The sequence below is a fragment of the Triturus cristatus genome, chromosome 4_2 (assembly GCF_964204655.1).
Source record: "Triturus cristatus chromosome 4_2, aTriCri1.1, whole genome shotgun sequence".
NCBI lineage: Eukaryota > Metazoa > Chordata > Amphibia > Caudata > Salamandridae > Triturus > Triturus cristatus.
The window spans coordinates 237,516,670-237,539,812 of record NC_140586.1 but is presented as its reverse complement, the minus strand read 5'-3'; the positions used below and the strand labels follow the sequence as shown (position 1 = coordinate 237,539,812).

At 48.3% G+C, this 23,143-nt stretch overlaps 1 protein-coding gene across 3 annotated transcripts in view; it reads right to left on the bottom strand.

Moving 5' to 3' along the window:
- Positions 1 to 21,366, bottom strand: part of CDC42EP1 (CDC42 effector protein 1) — a 74,423-nt gene extending 53,057 nt beyond the window's left edge. The window contains exons 1-2 of one of the 3 annotated variants that reach the window (XM_085601365.1): positions 20,815 to 21,366; positions 8,106 to 9,326 (exon numbers count right to left, since the gene is read on the bottom strand). In XM_085601365.1, coding sequence (XP_085457491.1) covers positions 8,106 to 8,550 — 445 coding nt within the window. In that variant the 5' untranslated portion in view covers positions 8,551 to 9,326; positions 20,815 to 21,366. The remainder of the gene's footprint in view (positions 1 to 8,105; positions 9,327 to 20,814) is intronic. The other 2 variants (XM_085601367.1, XM_085601366.1) reach the window with 2 other exon arrangements.
- Positions 21,367 to 23,143: the final 1,777 nt, after the last annotated feature.

The window sequence follows — 23,143 nt, the reverse complement described above, 5'->3', positions numbered from 1 at the left end:
CATCCCCACTTTTGTAGGGGGGCACAACCTTAGACAGGTTCCTATTATCAAAGACCCTATCTTTGTCCTTAGGGACAATGCTGCCACCAGTGGGTATAGACCCACTCTCTCTAGGTTGCCTAGCCTTGTTCAGTTTCTCTTCCATCAGGGCTACCTCTAGCTCCTGCTTCCTGATCCTCAGCTGGGCTTCCTGCATTCTGGCCTCATGTTCTCTCCTCTGAGGGGTGGTCATCCTTCTCCTGGAGTGACCTTGAGAGCCTCTAGAGGCATGAGATGCATTAGAGTCACCTGAGCGATTCCTTTGCCTCCCAAGCCCCTGGTTAAGTCCACTGGGGAGATCTAGTGGGTTGAACCCACTATCAGTCCCCAATAGCCTTAGTTTAGCTGGGCCAAGTATAACACTTGGCACTGGGCTAGTTCTCCCTTCATCCTCACTACTTTCTGTATCCTTACCACTTTCCTCCCCTGTAGTATGATTCTCATCTAAGGGATGGCTATTGGAACTGGGTACCTCTGTAGCATCTTCAGAAGGGGGGCCTCCTGTTCCTGTCCCTAAGGGGTCTAACTGGGAAGCTTTCTTGAGCTCTCTTTGATTTTCATCATTTTGCAAGAGTTCTCTGAGCTCAGCAGAGGTAGGGTTCTTGGGCTGTTTAAGGCCTCTAAGAGTTGCCAAATGCCTGAGCTCATTCTGGTTAAGGGTAGCAAAGCTGGATGGTTCCCTCTGGGGGTCACTCTCAACAGAGATGGGTACAGTGGACCCCTCTGCTCCGGCCATTGCTCTTAAGTGTGGGTGGATGTGTTGCAATCTACCTACACTTGGGTTTACCTACTCAACATATCTAGTAGTTGTAGTCAGGGTGTGCTACTCCCTTTGCTCTACAACACTAAGTTCAGTAGAACTTAAGTATATCTAATCTTGTTTTATATGTACCTACAGGTACCTATGTGATCTTTCAATTGGTAACCAAGAGATTACAATGGTAAAACACAGCAAGCTCAAATCCAACCGCTGCTCACCAATGTGAGAAGTTGGCCTGGTATATGATGTTCACTAGTTAAAGTGACCACCTTGTACCATGCCAAGCAACCCTTATGGTGTGGTTGTAAGTCAACCTTTTTGGACTAGCTGCCCTAGTGGTAGCGTAGGCTAAGCAGTCTTTGAGGCTAAACTCGTGAAGCGTGTTAAGCCAGCTGTTTTACCAAATGCAACCCCCTTTTATACCAATGAAAGGACACCACACAGATATATATTCAAAATATATATGTATTTATTTCTCAAAGTAACCCCTAGTCTCTTTATGAGCACAGGAGCACAAATCGTCAAACAAGATTACAGTAGAATACACAGAAGTTGCACTTTATATGGATAGGCCCTGGTGGCCGCTCAAACCATATACTAAAATAGTGGTATAAGTACCACGAACAGAAAAGGAAAAAGGCCTAGGGCCTCTAGAATCGCTGGGCCTACAAGGAGCTAACTTTAGTTAGTGACCAGGAGGTCTACGGGTGGCGTGTGCAGAACAAATAGTCACACGCGTGCTCCCATAGGTTTTCAACGGGTGCGTAAAAAGTACAAAGTTACTGCAGAGAGGATCTTCCGGATGGACTAGGAACTCAAGATTTGGAACACAGGCACTAGAGATGTAATACTACACTTGGGCACAGGAGTGCCAGCTTTACCTCACCCACAGGAAGCGGGTGCATAGGCCTCGAAGTGCGTCGGGTTTCTTCTATCTGTTCCGTGGAGCCTGAAGACAAAGATGCTGCAGGCGGTCGGTCCGGGAGAGATGCAGTGGATCCAAGAGTGGATCGGAGATGTTGAAGACCTGTAAGCAGAGGGGACAGTGTTCACAGTCACTAGCCAGTGACCAGCGTGGCACCAGGTGGGTACCAGGCAATGTCGGGTGCACACAGGAAGAAAGGTGTAGCTTGTCTCTGCAGCCACGTGGTCCCTGGGGGTTGACGACGTCCAGGAGTCGGTTCACGAGCTGTCCCACGCAGGCTCTCGCTGTCGGCGGTGTCGGCGACTTGATCGAAGCAAACAAGCCTTGGCAAAAGCAATTGTGGTAGGAGATGAAATAAGCTGATGGTTCTGACCAGCAAGGTCAGAGGGACTGCTCCTTTGGAGGGGAGCAAGGGCCAGTCTGGAGCAATCAGACCAGTGGTGTATTTTGTAAAGTTCGTCGCCAAGATGGCCACTAGCCAACGGGCCAGCAACCGGTTAGGCGCGTCGAGTGGCAAAATGCAGAAGGGCCCCACGCAGATCGTGGAGATGCTGGAGGGCTCACCTTTGGTGCAGATGCTGCTCGGGTTTTGGGCTTCTCAGATCCCAAAGCACAACTTGGAGGGAGCCTCGGTTGTTGCACTTGTCAGCTTGTCGTGGTCGTTTCAAGATGGCTGGCTCCACGTGTCTCGGTGCCTCCACGGGTCTCCTCTTTTCAGGGACTGTGGATCGGGCGGTGAGAGGTCTGGAGGTCCAGGTCTTGTCAGTCTCTGGGCTCAGGCTCCGGCGGGAGGCGGCGGCAAAGCAGATGTTGATTCGCTGGATGGTGCTTGCGTTAGCAAGGTGGTCACTCCTTGACCACAGGGGAGATTTCCTTCAGTCTTCTGTGCAGCAGAATGTTGAAGTTCCTGTCTTCTTCTTAGTTTCAAGTTGATTCCAGGATGTCTGAAGTCTTAAGACACAGCTCCTACCTTTAAGCGGATTCTAGGGGCCGGACTACCTGCTAGGTCCCTCCCTATGGGTGGGACCAGGAAGGGGGGTGGTTACACCCCCAATCCTTTGTCCAGCTCGCCCCAGGCCCGGGACTGGTGTGCCCCAGGACCGGTTTGAACTGGCATATGCACCGAGGCTCCTTGTGAGCCACAGGCATGTCTGGTTTCTTTCAAGCCCTACCTGACCAATACACAAAATCCTGTCTGGGGTGGTGCATGCACCTCCCCTGGCAGGAAACCCTTTGTCCACACCTCCCAAGCTGGAAGGACTCCCAGCAGCAGGAGGGCAGACTTGTGTCTGTGGTGGCAGCATCCATTTTGTGGAGCTGAGGCTATGTCTGATTTTACCCGGGTTTCAGGTACTGTACATGTCGTGTCCCTCTAGAAGGGTGGAATGCTAACCCCGTCGCCAGAATTGGCGAGGGGTTAGTATTCCAATTCGTATGACACCTTACTCGACATGTTTTGATAAAGCCAAACCAAAGATAGCATTTAACCGCGAGGTTCATAATGCACTTAAGAGTATATGGTATGACGATATCTGGAAACAGTAGAAGGAAGTTGTTCCGACCACTGCAGACAGGCTCAGCTCATGCCAGAGCACCATCTCACATGGAACCAAGCACTCTGCCTTCAGGATTGTTAAGGCCTGCCATAGGAGTGACTTATAGGTTAACATGTGTCCCATTTAAGGTTAGGTATAGGTATACTACACCTAAGTAAGAGGTGGTTACACCAACTTACCCCAGCTGAGTGATCAGCCAGTTGTGTCAAATTTGTTAGGCCAGGCCGGGGGTGGCATAATACATGCTTCAGCCCCTGGTAGGCCTTGGGTACACCAATGCCCTGGGTACCTAGTGTACACTGGTACAGGGGCTCACAGGGTGATCCACTTCCAATTGGTTATGCACCTAGGGTACATGGAGTCCATTTTAAAGAGAGAACAGCCAGGCTGAGATCCTGAATGGCAGGATCTCAGGCCAACTAAGTCGAAAAACCAGCTAGACACTAGGCAAAAATTTGGGGGTAACCATAGTCAGATATCCACCTTCCTACATTGTGAAAGAGCAAAATACTGTGACGCTTGGTGCAGTTAGCTAGTGGTTAAAGTGGGGTGGGGTTGACCCACTGTCGCGTGCTGTTCCTGTAATGGGTGACCCAGCAACACAACAATGGATAAAGTGCTGCAAGTATATTATGCATATCACTTTAGTAAAATCAAAAGGTCCTGACAAATTTCAGACCTTTAGAAGGAGATGAGTAGAATGCTTCAATTAATATCAGTCGCTGGTAATTACTCTGGGCCACATTCAAGTCTATCATTTTGTGTGCTCACTGTGCCACCTGCTCCAATGTGAACTGCCCACAAAAACTGCTAAGCAAAATCTCATCTGAATTGCTACACAAGCAACCCCAGACTGGTTTCAGCATTTGTTGCCTCATTGCTGGCGTACAATTTTGAACTATGACACTAAGAGCACGGGACCAGCATTTGGCATACCTGTTGTACTTAGGGCACCTCACAGAGGAAATCAAGCACTGGCAAAACAACTAGATTGGCTTTAATGTGATAATTAAGGCATGCAAAGAGAGGCATGTAGAGTTTATTTGTGCCTCCTACCCCGGCAACCAGCCTTTTCCTGTACCTTCTATGTCTGTGCCCTGGTTCTTAGTCCCCAAACTTGTGATGCCATGCAGCAAGTTTCACAGAAAAATTGGCAGCCAGCCTGTGCACATTTCTGGTGTGTTTACATATTAAAGCCTTACATGTTGGGGTTTGCCAGTGCTTGTTGGAGTGGTCACCAATAGGTAACAATACACTGCCCCCTGCAGGCCAATTTCATCCTTGACCTCTTTGGTATGCACATACATTTCTAGCACTGTAATTCAGTAACTGGGACCCAATGGCCATTATCAGAGTTATCAGTTCGCTCCATTACCACAAATAACACGTATCCAGTCATGGACCTTCATTTTATGAACCATTGCTAAGAAGTGTTGCATGTGAATCAGAGACTATCATTCCCAGAATACACTGTTTTGTTCAATAAATGGCTAGGCCTAGAAACATAGGCAAAAGCTTGATAGATATTTTCCCATCAGCGCTAATGCAGATTTGGAATACAAAAAAGTGTATTTTGTGCATCGCAGAATGCAGATGCATAAAATAAATCTGAGCATGGGTGAAATATGCTGCTGGTACATAATCTGTATTTTTGTACCGCAGGTACATGCGGTGCAAAATGTGGACTTGGGGCACAGCCCGGTGCGTGGCAGATCTCGTATTTTTAATATTCAAAAGAAAGCACTAGGATAGGCGCTTGCCCCACATCTTGTTTCGGTACGGTTGTTACTGCTAGACTGCTCATGAAAAAATACAATGCTGACATTGGACAGAAATGTTCATCCAGTCTTGCAGGCCCATGTAGTGCACAGCCCTTGAAAGACCAGGTGTAAAGCTATCAATAGGACAGCAGGTGCATTTCACCAGGACCAAAGGGGTGTGAAGAGTCCAGTGCACCCAAATGAAAGCTATCTCTTGCTACCCAACTGGAGAATGGTAGCACCACTTTCCTTACTTACATTATGCGTTATGGCACTTTTGCTCTGCTATTATGCGAGACATGAAAGGGTAAATTTACTAAACACTCATGCAACGCAGTTCAGCAGCCGAATATGTGAGAGGTATAGAGCAGGAAAGTGCCCTATCTTTTACGACATGGCCTCAGGCTGCCTAGCGCCACACACCACACACCTTTGCAACATAGTGGAAAGATGTCTACATTGAATTTGAATTTGTAAAGCGCAGGAATCGCCCCCAAAAGTGTATCTCTGTGCTAGAGGAGTGGTATATGCAGACCAAGGTCAGTCAGTTACTGAAGAGTTCTGTCTTTAGGAGTTTCCTAAAGTGGAGGAGATTAGTGCGCTTTCCTAGTTGAACGGGCAATGAGTTCCAGTACATGGGAGCAAGATATGCAAAAGCTTTGCCTCTTGCCCAAAGTTTTCTGCAGTGGGGTATAGCCAGCAGAGCTTTTTCCCCCTGAGCGAAGAGATCTGCCAGGCAGATAGTACTTAAGTTTTTCGGAGAGGTAGCTTGGGCCTCTGCCATGTAATGCCTTGTGGACTAGATTGCAAATTTTAAACTTGATTCTCTGACGGATGGGAAGCCAGTGAAGCTGCCGCAACAGTGGCTGGGAAGGGGTTCTAGGGGGCATGTTGAGAGCCAGGCGTGCTGCTGTGTGCTGAACCACCTGCAGACTGTTCAGCAGGTATGCGTTAGCGGACATAAGAAGGGCGTTGCAATGATCAAGATGGCTGATAACTAAGGCTTGAATTAGGGTCCTGCAGCCATTTAAGGGAAGAAGATGGAACACTCTACGGAGAAGATTCAATGTGTGGAAACAGGTACCTGAGGTGGCCATGACTTGGTTTCTCATAGTGGTCCAGTCGGACACCCTGATTTTTAGCCACAAGTTTAGGGGAAGGGGCTGAGCTTAACTCTGCGGGCCACCAGTTGGGGACCACGGGGATTGAGCATTACCGAATAGCAAAATTTCAGTTTTAGCTGCATTAAGCTGAAGAAAGTTTGGCCTCATCCATCCGGAGATAGCTCACATACCTTCAGCGAAGAGAGATTTAGTCGAGACCATGTCGTTATCAAAAGACATCATATCTAGAATAGGTTTTGGACTGGAAGGGCAGTCTTCGAGTTCAAAATATTATGCCTACACAAACTTTAAAACTCTGCTTACATTGTATGTGTGCTCTACAGTGCAGCAGACATGTCAAGTCAGAAACATTTGGAGAAATAAAACAATTTCTCCTTTTTAATGTCTGCCTTAAGCCTTAAGCCTTAGGTGTTATATTTTTGGTTGTCTGATATTAGCAGATATGGCTTCGGCTCATAAACCATGGGTGTTTGCATGGGAGCACCCATGTACCAACCATGAAATACCCCCTTGGTGCAAAGTAATGCAAAGCAGCCTTTGTGTTACTTTCGGGGAAAATTTTGCATTAGAAAAGAAATTCCAAACAAATATTTTGGGCTGGTTTGCCTCACTTTTGTGATGTGAATCTGACAGAAAATGTTAGCAAATCTTCCCTGAAGAGGGAAGCACGTAATTACATTTCAAGCCTTAACTTAAGGGTAGAAAGGCAATTCAGTGCATCGACTCATAAGGCTCCTTCAAGGACCATATATGTCCATGCCAATCCCATGGGTAACCGGAAATATGGACTCAGACTACTGACATCAATAGGGCCCTTTCACTATATCCAGATGGCATTTGGGAGCCAAAGCATATTAGGGCGATGGGCAAGAACTCGTCACTGTGATATGCACACTGTGTGGGCCACAGGGTGTGAGTGCAGCAACGACACCTGCAGCTTGACCCTAGGTCCCTTTTATCAATCAGAATCTGCAGAAACAAAAAAGCACAAGCCCGTTTGTGAGGGGAATTTTGACCCGCAAATATGTGCTGTTAATTCCTTGCATATCGTGCATATAGTGTTTGGCATTCTACATAAATGAACTTTTCCAGCTTTTTTTTTCGTTAACATTTTTAGGTCGAGCTTGGGCAACGCATGCGCTGCTCTGTGAGTTACGCTGTATTCAGGTAGGGACTTGAAGCTCTGCCCACTCTCTGCCCATATTTTTCATTGGCTTGTGTCATTGGCCACTGTAAACTGTGGTTGGTCATTGGTCAAAAGGCTTAGTAGTCTCTCCTTAGTACTGTCTTGTCTCATTTTGTAACCTCCCATGGTGACACCCCGTTACGTGTGTTGTTAATTGGTAGGCTTTAATTACAGCCTCGAAACCCTATTTTCTCAAATAGCTTTGTCCTGCCTGCTGCTGCCGACAGGACACACACTCTCTTTACGCTTTTTAAAAAAAATTATAGCACGGGTGCTGGCAGTTGCAATGCAATAGGTCTTGCATTTGCGAGAGTTTAATCTATTGTCTTTTTTTTATCTGTTCTAAAAAAAAAACATTTAAAAAAGGCATTGTCATTTACAATGCCAATAGCTCAAACTCTCATAAATGCAAGACCTATTGTTTTGCAAATGCTTGTTAGCAATGCATTGATGCACCTGCAGCCATCACCATAAAGTCCTATCCTCCCAATCGGAATTCACTGAAGATATGACCTTTTTTTAAACTGCCACAGATGAAACAGCACGTGTCACCTTACTCCAAAACAAATTAAATGGTGTTAAGGCAAACTTTAAATGATCCTAAGAATTAGACTGAGATGATGTTCTAAGGCCAACAGAGACTATTCACCCGCAACCAGTCTGTACCGTGTGCCATTTGCCATTTCTGCATTCTGTTATATATATATTTCCTTGGGGGCACACACCCTTTCTACACAACATGGGACAGAACTCACCGTAAGGGTGCATTTTCTCAGATGTGCTGTTGACGGGGGCGCTCTTGTACGTGAACCTCTCTGAGCCGCCATTTGCAATCTCGTTCAGCTGCGGCAGCGAGACAGCATTCTTGATGATGGGCGAGACGGGGGGTGGTGGGTAGGTGGTGGCCGCCGTCTCGCTCTTGATGCTCCCACCCCGGCCCCGCAGCGGTGACCTCCGTACGTGACGCAGCGTCCGGGCAAAGAAGCCGCCTTTGCTTGGTGACTCAGCTGCTTGTCCGCCATGCTCGCTGAGGAAGGAAGTGTCTCCAAAAACCTCCCCCCCGCGGCCCACGTGCATGGTGTGCCGGAAGTCGCCCAATGGAGGGCCAATCATGTCCAGAGTCAGGTCATGCCTCTGGCGCCGCTTGGGATTGGTGCCAGACACCAGGCTCTTAAGAGTGGGTAGCTTCCCCAAACTCATCTCCCAAATGCAATTCCACAGATCAGAACAAAAAAAGAAACACTTCCCAGTGTCCACAAGTTTCCTTTGCTTTGAGGAGCAATTAAACCAACATTGTGATGGCACGAACAAACTTAGGCAAGATAAAATCCCCTTGTAGGCAAAATTCACTGTTGAGGTTAATGGGATCCAAGGGCACAAACACGGTCGTCAAACTCTACATGACCACAAAATCGAGACTGTTCTGTGAAGGCTCTGGTATCCCTGAGATAGAGTGTGCATCAGCCAGCCCTGACAGAAGCACACTGTTGGGTAGCAGGGGTTCAATGCACTGTTGTCCACATCCACGTGGCTACAAGGCACTCTAGGGAGGCGAGAGTGAGTGTTTCTAGGGCTCTTGCTGTCCCTGGGGTAGTGTTTGCCCCAACCAGCCACAAATGTACCCAACTCCACGTGACCGCAAGCTGTTGCTGGATGGTTAAGGGCACTTGTATTGTTTGTAGTTGTTTGCGTAGTGCTTAAAACTTTAGATATCCTTTAAATACTGGGTGCTGCATCCCACTGTTGATGTTAATCCGCTGTCTGGTGGCTGGCGGGCACCACACCTGCAAGACGTTGAAGTCCACCACTAACCTTTGCTTCTCAGGAGTCTCTCATTTGGTCAATGGAGTGTTTGAGAGGCATTCAGCAAAGATTAGGTATTAGACTGATCTAGAAACCTCCACAATAGGGTGTCCTCCCAGTCCAGTGAGGGGCAGAGGTTATAAGGCAGGGCGTACCTGTCGCCACTGTTCCACCTGGAATAAAAGAGAGAGGCACATTAGTTACAATATTGAGCTTTTAGATGGAGTGCAACAACAGATGAAATATTCTTTGGTTGTAATAACAGGTTTCATTTTTACCCATCTGGTTTTCATCGACCTGTTAAGAATCAAAGTCTGTATCGGCCCAAGATCTGAACCTGTGGGGGGCTGTGGCAGCCTGCTGCGGGGGCGCCCATGGGAGTCTCGTACCTCTCTGCGGGTGCGCCCTTGTTAAAAACTTGAAAGGAGTCTGACTGTCCCTGCTCTGTGAGACTGGGCATTCACAAAGTGAATCCCGGCTGAACCAGGGCAAGCCACCGATGTGCTCTCTAGCACAGGGGGCGGGGGATGCACCGGAGCACGAGGCCTGCCCGGGCCAATGACTCTTTTTAGACCCAGGGCTAAAGCTCTGCTCTTCCTCTCTTGGGTAAATGGACTGTCATGGTTCCTTTCTCTCTAATGGTGAAGGATAATAGAAAGCACATCCCCTTGTGTTTTCGGTGTCGGAATCCTGTTTCTTTGTGAAGGAGGGGTGCATCGACTCTGCTCTGGTCTTTGAGGAAGGATCCTGGGGGGCTTTACTGCCCCGACTCCTGTCTCTTTGAGGATGGTGTGCTGGGGTGACACCTGGGGTCTTTGGAAAGGGTGGTTTTCCTGACTTCTTGCCAGGGCCCCAGCATCCTTGTACTTGGGCACCTTTCCCCTTAGGCACTGAATACTCTGGGCCCTTTGTCTTCTGGGAGGGGGGCATCTTTCCAGGTCCATATGGGATTTTCGATGAGGCGAGGCCCTCATTGGCCATTTAGTGTGATGAGTGTGAGGAAATGTAAAAAAACACTGGGCCCAATTAAAAAAAAACGAAGTATTAAATCTATACCTGTAGTGCTACTTCTATGAATAGGTGCAGTTTTACTACGTTTGGGAATTCAGAAACATTCCCAGCAGTATGTCTGGAAAGATGTGGCAGGCGCTGCCTTGCAAAACTACTACTGGGAATGTCATGAGACGTATTGTCGGGGCTCCCATTCCTGGTAGCGTCACCTAAATTAGGGGGCGTCCCCCTGAGCACCGCTGGATCCCCCCAGCCGACTGGGTGAGGGATCTAAAATATTGATACGTTTGATATCTCAAAGGACATCACATTATCTGTAAAGGTACATCATGGTAGATATTTATTCTGCTATCGATATTTCATCTTTCATATCGAGCGCAGATAAATCAAAATGAACTCATTACATTTTTCTTAGTTTCAAACGTGTCTCCCGATGCATTGCGGGCGTCAAAGTGCCCTTTGTCAGGGGAGATGGTTTCTACACGCGTGTAGAGGAGACTGAGTCTCTGTTCATGCATGTTGAGACTGATTTATCTTCGCTCGATATGAAAGATGAAATATTGATACAAGAATAAATATCTACCATGATGTACCTTTACAGATGATGTCTCCAGCGGTGCTGAGGGGGACGCCCCCTAATTTAGGTGAGTCTACCAGAATTTCTTCACATGTCACACTCACAGATCAGAGAGTGATACTCCTGAAGCACGCCACAACGTCTCACCTTTCAGCACACTCCCGCTGTGCGTGTTTTGCAACATATAATCCTTGGGGCTCCCATTCCCACAATGCATAATTGTCCATACACTGATATTATGCACTGTGGAAATGCACATGAAGACATTTTCACTCATGGAGAAACCTTTTCCACTACATCCTCTCCACGCTTTAATGTGAGCCTTCCAGTTCCCAAGCTGGGATGGGAGTTACTCTATCCTTTTGCAGGAGTAAAACCCTGATCCTTGGTTGAGTGGGAAAGAGTCAGATCGCAGTTTGTGAATGGTCACAAACTCACAAGTTTCTTGGCATCCACAAACTTACAAAGCAACATGATGGCGTGCTCGCTCACTCCCCAACCCTTGCGTGGGGGTAATTCTGCACACCACTGGCAGAGACACATGCAGCAGTAAAACCAGTTATGCCTGTCAGGAATCTTTCTGTGAATTCTTGACAGATTTAAATGAAGCCATTTTCAGCAGCAAACCCAGACATGCCTTTGTGAATCAGGCTCACCACATATGTTTGCGGTTCGACCGCATCTGGGCCCAGACATTCGCAGTCAGAAATGAACCGCCCCTCTTTGAGTGCCCTGCAGTCGGTAAAGGAATGCAAGGTTTAATACAACCCAATACAAAACAGCCAGAGAAGAAGAACATAAAGCGGAAATTCTTAACGTGATATCAAATGTATTACTAAATATTACCCTTGGCGAGTTGATCTTTCTCTTATCAAAAACACAAACAACTAATAGGAATACAAGTTAAAGTCTTAGATTTTTCTGGGACCATCCTTCTACTATATTTATGTGTAAAAAATTCCTTTAAAATTACAATTTCTGTTTGGGTGACTTTTAATGGGGAAAATCTGCGGTTCACAGCATACAGAGCTAGGACTTGGTGAGTTAGCAGTAGAAGTTAGTCTTTAACCGCAAAGTCACCTTTGGACTTAGACCATGGTTTGAAAGACACTTGATAGGCAAAGTAGTGGCCAAATTGTGTAGTAATCATGGTAACAGTGCTTTTTTCATGTTTTACTCTTATAAAAACGTGTTATTACTGATTACGCATCAGCAGCAATATTACAATGGGCACTAAGCAGGTGATACAGGGCATCTGCTGGTAATTATCAGAGCTATGTCTGGCAGTACAGTGCTGCTGCAGAAAGCCTGCGGCATTACTAACTAGCGGCAACAATGTTTATGCTGGATTTTACCTAGATTACTAGTCCGAGAATTAAATAAATCAAACACTGCTGCTGGTGTTCCCAGCTAAGCCCCTTTTCACTGTAGTTTGGGGCCCAGGTCACATTAGGAATCTTAGTGAACTGAGTGCATCAACGCGCCTCCAAGTGGGACCTGGGCTGAGAGTATTCGATGATGCTGCTGAGGACATTGACTGGTTGGTGTTTGCTCCAAAAGGAATTGGACTATCAATTGAGTGGAAACCCAGGGCCTCCTTCTGGGTAGAATCTAAAGGCCGAATTTACTCCACAACAATATTCCTATGGTGGAAAAAGTTCAACCAGTGGATTTTACTCCATATTTCGAGGTTCTTCCAGTAGTTGGAGGACTTCAATTTCTCTCCAAACTCTAAATGAAGTCCGGGTCTCCAATGAGGTGTTCTCAACCTTAAAAAGTGCAGTAAAGTTTATTTTGATGTGGATGAATTTAGCAGTCAACACTTATTTGCAATTGCTGGTTTCTTGTGCCCCTAGTTTCACATGCCCCTGGTTCTACACCACCACGTCTACCTGACCCAAGATTCTAGATGTGTGGACATTGAACAATAACGGAGCTGTTGATGTTTTTTTCTTGATGTGAAATTATGATTTCCAGAACTGGAGCTACTGCCGAGCTGTCAAAGTCTGCTCATGCCAGCTGATTCTAGAACCACCAGAGAAGGCCCACCAAGGATGATCTAAAAACTGGACAGGTGCAGTCGTTCCTCCCTTGAGTCTCTCCACGTGGTTGTGAGACCCAAGTCAATGCCTTCTAGTTGCCCCTGAGTGATAGCTCTTGACAGATCCAGCAAGCAAGCTAGGCTCAGGACTCCGGTAAAGCTGCTCGGTATTAAATTATTGTATTGTAATTGTATTTATATGGCACTTACTGTAGCTGATGGAACACTTAAGCCCCTCATGGTATGCAGCACACTGCTCCAGAATCCAAGGTTAGCAGCCAACCCTTTTTGAGACAAGTAGGTTTGTCCTAGAATCGTCTCAACCTTGATGACGACTCTTGGGTAAGCTCTTGTTGCAATGAAGAGTCGGATCTCTAATGTAATTCAGCCAGCATCAAATATGTAACTGACGCTTAGCTGAATGTGATGCCAAGATTGATGAAAGTATCAACCTCGTTGGTGAACTGATGAGCAATTTTGCCTTTAAACTGATCCTACAGCCTTCAGATAGGGTTGCTAGGTAACACCTATTTATCAACTCCTGTCTCCTTGAGAGGACTGGAATGCCCTTGTTCCCGTCTATGGAGGATTGAGTGCCTGGGCTCCCCTCTCTTTGGATGATGGGTTGCCTGGACCTTGCCTCACTGGGAATGAGGTACCATGGCTCTTGTCTTGTGTGGGATTGTCCATCAATGGAATAGGAGACCTGTTACTGCTCTTTCTGGGCAGAGAGCGTCACAGCTCCTATCTCATGGCAAACAAATGCTTTTGTTTGTAAAAGCGCCCCATACCGTGGTTTCACTTTAATTGCACTCGCGCCCCTTTATTTAGATGCAGCTCGTCTAAAGAAAGAGGTGCGGTCTCCATTAATGTGAAAGCGCGACATTGGGCAGTTTTTTTTTTAAGTTAAGAATTATTTTTTTAAATCATGTGGCCGCATTCTGCGCCGTAAATAAACCAAAAAAATATTCTAGCAAGGGGGGAGAGTGTCCTGCCTGCAGTAGCAGGCAGGAGAAATCCATTTAAGCAGATAGTGCTCGGAGGCTGTAATTAAAGCCTACCAAGTAACAACACATGTAACAGGGTGTGTCCTCATGGGAGGTTACAAAATGAGACAAGGCAGGACTAAGGAGGGACTACTAAGCCTATTGACCAATGAAAAGCAACACTTTTCAAAGGACAATTACACAAGCCAATGACAAATATAGGCAGAGAGTAGGCAGAGCTTCAAGTCCATACCTGAATACAGCATGCCACGCAGAGCAGTGCATGTGCTGCCCAGGCTCGACCTAAAAATGAAGGAATGCTACCCACATTAATTCCTAGTAGTTCATATTTATTCAAATATTTCCATTGTTCAATATTATTAGGCTGATTGATATAAGTAACCAGGCTACCCATAAATGAGTTTGGAATTGATGCAGCATAGAGACTTAAGCTGCATGACACCAAACATGTTAAAATGTGTTTATCGTGTTCCAGTTCGGGCTGGACTCTTTTTTTGGGACACTCATATTTTGGGGTGGACAAAAACGTATTTCCATACTGTAAGTATACAGCACACAAGAGTTAAACCAGTAGATGTAAATGTGCCTCGATTAATTACCAATGGTACGTGCTGATGCATCAATTATTCCTAATGTTACACAAACCATTATCCTTTTACGCTTCAGTTCAGGAGGGTCCATCAAAGGTGAACCAAGACTACAACTCCCACAATGCATTATGCTGTTAGTCGAAAGCGAGGACTGAAAATGGTGCCTCAGATGTCAAGGAGCCATATCTTAGCTCTGAGTGCTGAATAACGGGCATCTCCCTTCTATTACCCCAACATGTTGCCATTTTCAGTTTTGTGCAAACAAGGGTGCGCGGTATATGGTGGAAATGTTAGATGTCCGCCACTTCTGCAGAATGAGATACAAAAACATTTTTTTTTAAACTCCCATCAAATCAACTGCCAACAACATGACAGATCAGCTGCTCGAGGCAGTGAGGCACTGGAGGCTGAGCACTGGCAGGGTAGGCACAGGGAGGATGTGCATTGGTAGGCTGGGGGCGGGAGGCTCTGGTCTGAGAATCTGAACCCTGGGTGACTGAGCCCTGGGAAGTTGGGCACAGGAGGCCACGAGACGTGGTTCTAGGAGGCAGTGGACCGAGGAGACTGGTAATCTGGCGTAGTGAGCTGAGGCCTGGCTCTGGCAGTGACTTTTTCTGTTGGGTGGCTTGGCAATGGAAAGTCTGGTCCTGGGGTGGAAGGCGCAGGGCCACGGGGGAGACTACCACAGAAAGGTCAGGGTCTGGCTCATGAGGAGGAGCACTGGAATGCCAGATCTTGACAGGAAGGTTGGTCTGTGACCTGTGAGCACTGGGAGGCAGATAACCCTAAAGTCATGACCTGAGATTCTTGGCATAGGAAGGCCAGAAAGGTCAGGCCCTGTGAGGCTGGACACAGGAAAGTAAGAGTCTGGATGGCCAGGACCCGAGAGGTAGCCTGGTGTGTGTCCGAGGAGCAATGAGGGAGGACACTGAAAAGTAAAAGAGGTCTGGGTGTGGGAGGGCAGGCCCTAGGTCGAAGCCAGGCCCAGGAAGGAAGGCCAGACTTTAGAAAGTAAAAGCGTGGAGGGCAGCCCGTGAGAAGCTGGGCCTTGGAAAGCCAATTCCTGTGAGGTCAGGCACTTGGAGACTAGGCACTGGAAAGCACCTGGAAGGCCAGGCCCTGACTGGCTGTGTCTTGGGAAGCCAATCCCAGGAAAGACAGGCCCTGGAAGACCAGGCGCTGTTAAGTCAGTCCCTGAAGTGTCAGGTCCATACAGGCGTGGGACTTTAAAAGTGGCTTTTGAAATATCATGCTCTGGCAGTCAAAGCACTTAAAAGTTAGGCACTTGGGGACAATTCACAAAGGAGTGTACCCCCTTTAGCCTTGGGCCTCCCCTAGAAGGCCAGGACCTGAGAGGCCAGACATTGAAAAGTCAGGCACTGGAAGGCCTGGTCTCAGAATGTTGGCCACTGGGCGGGAAGACACTGGACAGTCAGGCCTTGAGAAGCTGGAAAGAAGAATTCCAGTCCCTTGGAAGGCCCTGCCACCAAGGTGGAACCCCAGGAGATTGAGAACAGGAAATTCGAGCCCTTGAAGGCTTGACACTAGGAAGTCACTCCTTTGAAGGTCAGTCTTTGTGTTGCAGAGATCTGGAAAGTTAGACCCAGGGATACCAGGCACTGGAAGGTCAAGGCCTGGGAGACTGGGTACAGGAGAGTTAAGCTCTCAGATGCTGACACTGGAATGCTAGGACCTCATAAAATGGTCAGTGGAATGTCAGTGCCTGGAAGATCATGCTCCCGGAGGGTGGGCAATAGGAAGTCAGCTACTGGGAGGCTGGCACAAGAAATTCATTCCTGGGCGGGGGGGGGGGGGGGGGGCAGTCTCAGCAAGGCTGGGCACTGGAAATTCAGGCACTAGGAGTGACGGTGCTGGAGTGTCAGTGCCTCGAAGATCAGTCTTCGTGATACTGCGTGATGAAAAGTCAGTCCCTGAAGGATCAGGTTGTGAGAGTATGGGCACAGGAAAGTCTGGCCCTTAACGAGCTGGCACTGGGGAATTGATCACTGGATAGTCGGTCGCTGGCTATAGGAAGCTGGGGACTGGAACGCCAGGCACTCGAGGGTCAGGCTGTGAGAGGCCTGGCACTGGAAAGTCACTCCCTGGCAGAACAGGTTCTGTGAAAGCCAGGCTGTGGGTGGCCAGGCACTTGGGTATGGAGCACTGGAAAGTTGGCACATGACAGGGCGGGCGCTGGTAGCCAGTCCCTAGAAGGCCTTGTTTCGGGAAGCCGCAGAGTGAAAGGTGCTCTTGTTCAGAACACGTTTTCCTCCCCGGGATCCAGTTCCGTGGCTGAGCCCTGAGCCCCGGATTACCCATTATTTGATATTTGCACACCTCCCCCTCCGTTATCAGACAGTGGCGCAGTCCGAGCCAGCTCTCTGTGTGACGAAGGCACGCCTGAGGCCGCCTCGTGCCAGCCCCGGGCTCTGATAACGGTTACTGACTGGGGCTGGGGTAAGGTGACCCCCACACGCGGTGAGTAAGAGGGTGAGAGGCAAGAGGGACTTGAAAACAGAGGCACTGGGGAGAACATGGAGTCAGGAGAACACGAGCATAAAAGGGCGTTATAGGGCACCCCTCTCAAATGTAACCGTCTCCCATTAGGCTGCGATTAAGGGGCTTTGGGGTGTGATCCCATTGAAGTCAATAAAGACACTACAGTTTTTGTAAGCTGAGGAACGTTTCCAGGGCGCGTGATACCACTGAAGTCTATGGCAGGTATCTTGCTTGTGTGAAGGGTGAAGACGAGTCTGACGAGGTTGACACCCTCCAAATGAGGGTGAGTTGAGAAACCTGGATAGAGACCAGAGCAAAAAAATGAGAACCACCAAAAAGTAGAAAGGAGCGAAGAAGGTAGACAAGAAACCGAAAGGAGAACTGGGTGAAGAGAAGAAGGGGTAAAGGAAATGGGGGTATACCAGGATAACAGCTGCTGAAAGAGACCTTGAGATGTGACACAGTAAGGGGCCCCGGGATGAGAAGCAGGGGGAACAAGAGAGACAGGAACATGGAAGAGGATCAGGGATAAAAGGAAGGAGGCTTGTTAAGGAGGGTGAATGATAATAATAGCGGCAACAATAGGGTAAAGACCTGACAGTGGGGGGAGAACCAGGGATAAAAATAAGAGAAAGGAAGAGAACTTGGGACAGAAAGGAGTACCATGAGAAAGAGATGGCTAAGCCTGAAAGTTAGTTTGAGAACCAGGAATGAGAGCAACAGTGTGAGGAATAGAGAAGGATGGGTGAGGGGTGGAACAAGAAGGAGAACCAGAGATCGGGGCTGGAGGAAGAGAACCAGATATAGAAAGGACAACCATGAATAAGAGAGGTATAGAAACGAGGATAACTAGGAATAAGAGTTGTAAGGGGGCCAGGGGCTGGAGCAACAGAAGTAGGACTTGAGACAGTGTGCAGGAAGGAGCATGAGAGGGAGGGAGAGACTAGGAAACAAAGAGGATGAGAGATAAGGGGGAACGGTGAAGTACTAGGAAAGAATCCCATGTGGAAGCCTAGACCATAAAAACATATTTTTAAAGAAAGTAGACTCTAAATTATAGATGATTTGATATGTCAGCCTTAAATAACTCCCTACAAAAAATTCAACCTGTATTTAATTTCTAAATCCAGCCAAAGCCTATTCTCGTGTGCATTAGGGCTGGCTCATTTCTCAGTTCTGACTCCAGTCGCAGCATGTTTGCGGAGAAGCGCTTGAGAGCAAGTCAACATTTTTGGAGCATATTTATGTAAATTCAGGATTTTGGCAGTCTGCCTTTTGGAGTCTATATTTTGCCTATCGTTTTTTTCAGTCAATATTTTCTCAAGCTTCTCCGGAAAAGAGACAACCCTGGTGTAACCCAAGCCCTTTGTGTAATCCAAAACTCACTAGCTACTTAGAAACACAATCACTGACAAAGCCAATAGGTGTGGCCTTGACATGCTGAGGCAATGCTTACATATTTTTATTTTTCATTACAAGCACTGGCTTCAAAAAGAAAAAAAGAAAAAACATACTGCCTGGTAAGTGTGACAGTCATAGTGATTGCAATAAAATAATACTATTTTTTTACAACCACTAAGGTGGCTGTGTAACTGGTGATTTTTTTTAATACAAAGCCTTTCAGATGTGCCATGCATTTTATTATTATCATTATTTGAGAAGAAGTCAAGAATAAACCGCCCCCCACCAAGACAAGGATTCAAATCATGGTCATCTACAATGTTTCAATGTCACTTAATGATATTATTATAACAACATTTTTTTTTAAATCACCATCTAAATGAACACACGAATTGCAGGCAAAATAAATAGCTGGTATTTAAAGTTAAAATTAAAATAAAATATAAATGCACACTTTGAACCACCTATGCCACTGGAAAAAAATAGTTTTAGACAGATGTGAAAAATGTGCACCTGCTTTGTGCAGTCATTTCTACTGAATGGTGCCAGCAGGTAAAGCCCAATGCAGTGATGGGTGAAAGCAAAATGTGAATGACAGTTCAACAGACCAATGGATGAGACCTGCTGATCAAAACCCCCTTATAGTTTCTTTGTTTTTTTGGGGGGTGGGTCGGGTCAATAGTCTGTATCTGTCTCAGTTTCAAACCCAGATTGAAAAAGCGTGCTACTAGCTAGTATGTTTGGCGATCATTTCGAGGTGCACCCTAAGATGTAAACACTAGGGTTAAAGGCGTGTGGTCAAATGAAAGTGCCTTACATTTTTTTTCCAAAAGAGCTGAGAAGCCTTTGGATCCGACAACACAGGGGCATAATGGAGACCCCACTGCAGCCCCCAAGGTGCGAGGGGAGGGGGGCCCTATGTACCTTTTTTCGGAGAGGGCCCCCTCAGCCCTTTAGCCTTGCCATTGCATGCCGGCAGAACGCGTACATTGGCATGCAATATGAAACAGCTTAGAGCTCAGGAAAACCACTCTGCTGTCCCGGGCAATAACAAACAGAATTACAAATCTGGTAAGTAAATATTGCTGCCGGACAGAGGCCAAGCTAAAGTGTATGGAAGGGGCGTAACACAGGCAGGGCGCTGGGGGACCTCCAACCCTTTAGAGGGGACCTCACTCCTGGGAGGGGGTGGGGGGGTATTGAGCCCAAGACAAGTGAATATCTGTTCAGTTTGAGAGACTCTGGGGCCCACGTTACATTCTGCATGGGGGAGCCGTCATTTCGCGTTACGCCACTGCGACAGCCTCGCAGACTGGGCCCTCGACAGCTCGCTGCCTACTGAGAGGACGCGCCCTGGGGTACAGCCGGCCCTCCTTAAACAGAGGCTGAGGCGCACGCCGCTCGGGCAGGCGGTGTTTACATTACATCTTTCCCTCCACTGCCCCCACTCAGCCCCCACCACTCGCTGGCGTGGGCCCTGCGTCTCACTCTCGAAGGCTCCAACAGCGGCGTGGTTTGTCTCCTGACAGCTCCTTCCGGAACGGTGCCCTTTCCCACAAAATAAGTTTAACTCGAAACTTGGACTAAGGACTGGGAAATGGACGAAGGCGACAAAGGAGAGAGGAAGAAAGAAAGGGGACGAAGAAGAATAAAGAATAAAGGGGAGAGGGGAAGAGAGAGAGCGCGGCAGAGAAAGGAGGAGCTAAAGGGAAGGGGCGAGATGAGATGGAAGGGAAAGAGAGAGAGAATAAAGGAAAAACTGAAGAAAGAAAGGGGCGGGCGGGAGAGACTAAACGAAGAGAGGAGCTAGAGAAAGAGAGGTTTAAGACACTGACTGGAAGGGGCACAGAGTTTATACAGAGGAGATATGGAAAGTAAAAGAGAGGGAAAGGAGAAAGCGTGAAAGGCAAAGGCATGGGTGGAGGGGTGAATGAGGGAAGAAGAGTGTAGCAGAGGAGTGTCAGCAAGTGAAAGGGATGAAGAAACAATGAGAGAAAGAGGGTCTGACCGAGACAGACAGAAGAGAGAAAACGTTAGAGAGAGGGGGAAATAAAATCCGTGCAGGTGGGAAAGGGATACGGGAAGGGAAGGGACAGGGAAAAAGGTGGAGGCGGAGAGGGAGGATAATTAGCGAGGGGAGGAATGACGAACCTGAAGGTGAGAAAGAGAGGATACCTTTGGGGAAAGATTTGTTATAGCGCCTAATGAGGCGCGTGTTGCGCACAGGGAGAAAGACACATGAGAGGTGGGCACTGAGGGGGCCTCGATGCCTTTCGTGAGAAGGAGACAGAGGAAAGGTGGAGTAATGGAATGAGACACGGGCAGACGGTAGCAACAGGTTAACAACTACATTTAATTTTACATAGCGTTACATGGCACACAGATGGCCTCGGAGTGCCTAAAAAGAAACAGCGAGGCCAAGAAACTAAGAAGAGTCGTAAAAACGGAGGACGTCAGTCGGGAGGTCCGGTTCCCTTCTCCTGAGCTCCCCATAACCCTGGCGCAGATGCCTGTGCCCTCTCCGCGGAGACCCACCTTCTGGAAAGGGTGCCAGCAGCACTGCCACTCGCACAGACACAAGGTCACGGAGAATCTTGTCCCACCAGATCACCGTTTCATCCCTTTCCTTACTTCATCCATTGATATCATTCCTTTGGTACAGTGCCACGTGCACCTGGGAGCTGCTTCGCAGCACTTGAGAATGTAGCGGTGCCACTTTAGAATATGCAGAGACGTCTACTGTACGGAGTAGGGTCTCTCACCTGTCCTCGGAGGGCGGGAGTCGTCCGGTTCTGCCCAGTCCTTGACATATGGCCCCGCCGTGCCGCGCTGTGCCCTGCCACCCTGCACAGCCCGTGCTCCCGGATCCAGTGCCCGGGCTTCGCTTCGGGTAGTGCGCTTGGCTGCTGTGCAGAGTCCTGGTTTGTGCAGCAGCGGGAGCCAGGGAAAGGGGAGGAGAGGAAGAGGAGGAGGGTGGATGCTGAGGGGGAAGAGCGGTCCCGGCTCCAGCCCAAGAAATTCGGGCCAATCTGCAGTCGCCAGAGCGGGGTGTGGGCCAGTGCCAGGGCCCAGCGGATGCCAAGCCCGCCGAGGAGGACGTGCAAAAGTGCCCACCAGCTCCGTGGCTGGAACAAGCCTGCGACCACAGTCTACGGGAACTATGAGCCTGGGAAGAAGGGGTCACCCCAGCAGCCCGGGTGCCAGCCCCTGAAGGGGGCACGTCTCTAGCTGGCAGAGGCGTCTAGTTATGGTCAAGGGGCATCACAGACGCAGCCCCCCCCTACAGCCTTTCTGACAATCCCAAGAAATAACTGACCAGCTGGCACGTCTGTGATTCTTGTGCCGGGGATGCTGGCAGTGCCAATGGGCACGTATATAAGGAAACGATGGCCTACAAGCCACCTTTCCTACCCAGTTCTCACTCAAACCTGGGTGGAGATACCCTTGAATTTGTGTGCCGTGGTACAAAGTTGGCAGTACCAACGGGTATTTCAAAAGGGCAGTGAACCAGCTCCGACTCTTCGTATGCACTGCGTGCTCCAAGGGGCACTTTAAAATCTCATACCTGCCACCCTTCCCGTGGGGTACTTCATTCTAAACTGGCTGAAGTCATCACGAGATGGTGGTGTGGGCAAGTCCAGCGAGCACGTGCGACTCCTCACTAATGAACTTCTATCATCTCTCTACAGGCGACAACTGTAAACTGGCACAGATACCCCTTTTGGGGTTTGGCGCAGAGCACACGACTAATTATGCCCCAAGCCCAGGCTGGCACTGCCAGGAGACACGGTGTACAGCGAGCCCTCCGCTAACAACACGAGCACGTGTAAACTGGCATGGGAGAGTCACTCAAGAGATGCCAGGTTACAACTCCAGGGTGAGAGTATGGGAGTGGTGGCAGGTGCGGGGTGGGGGGTGGGGGGTGGGGGGGGGGTCGAGTTTACACCCGCCTCACTTCAAAGCCTAAAGACCACGTGGCTAGCTTCGTGCAGCTGTAGCAGTTCTTATCCCTTTCAGATGCTCCACCCCCACGTTGGTGCAAAAAGTGCCCCCACCGCTGTATTCTCTGAGTGAGAGCATAGGGTACACCCACACCTGCCTCCTGCTGTGGCTGGAACCAACCTATAGGCCCGGTACTCGGAAATAAGTAGGGAGAAGAAGAGCATGCACAGGGCTTTAAGTTGGGCGAATCCTGCCGGTGGCGGCACTCCGCACTCCCAGTAAATGAACAGGCACCCCCCGCCCCCTCCGGAACCATTAATCATGCCATTAACTTTACAAGAAAAAAAAACACTGATTTCTGACAATGTGTGCAAGAACCTTTAAGCTGATCCGAGTCAGTGACTCAGTCCCTGTTAAAGTTCGTTCGCTTTATGCAATGGTGAACTATGTGTGCACCTCTATTTCCTAAGAATATTTTCATATCTCAGATGGGTTTCAGTGATGTTGTTTTTCATGCAATGTACGAATCTTGCATAACCGCACTGCAAGCCCAGTCACCTCAAGATGTCTGAATGATTTCAGGGTGTGGGTGATCGTTCATGACTGGGCATGATTGAGAACTGCAGCTGAGGCTGAAAGCAGTTCGGCATTCTGACAGGGTCTCGTATCAAGGTGTTCTTACTAAATGCTCATCCAATCCTTAGCCTCTCTGCTGGGCGCACAGAACAGCGATTCTATGGGAAAGTGCATGGGGGTATTCAGCTGTCAAAATAGGGACAGTGCCAATGAAAACGAAAATTCAGGGTGGGTGAGAGGGGATGTTGACGTGGAGGAGATGAAAGGAAGTATGGGTAGGAGAGAGTGAAAGAGAGTGGTGCAGATGACTTGAAATATGTAGATGGGGAGAATTCAGAAATATGAG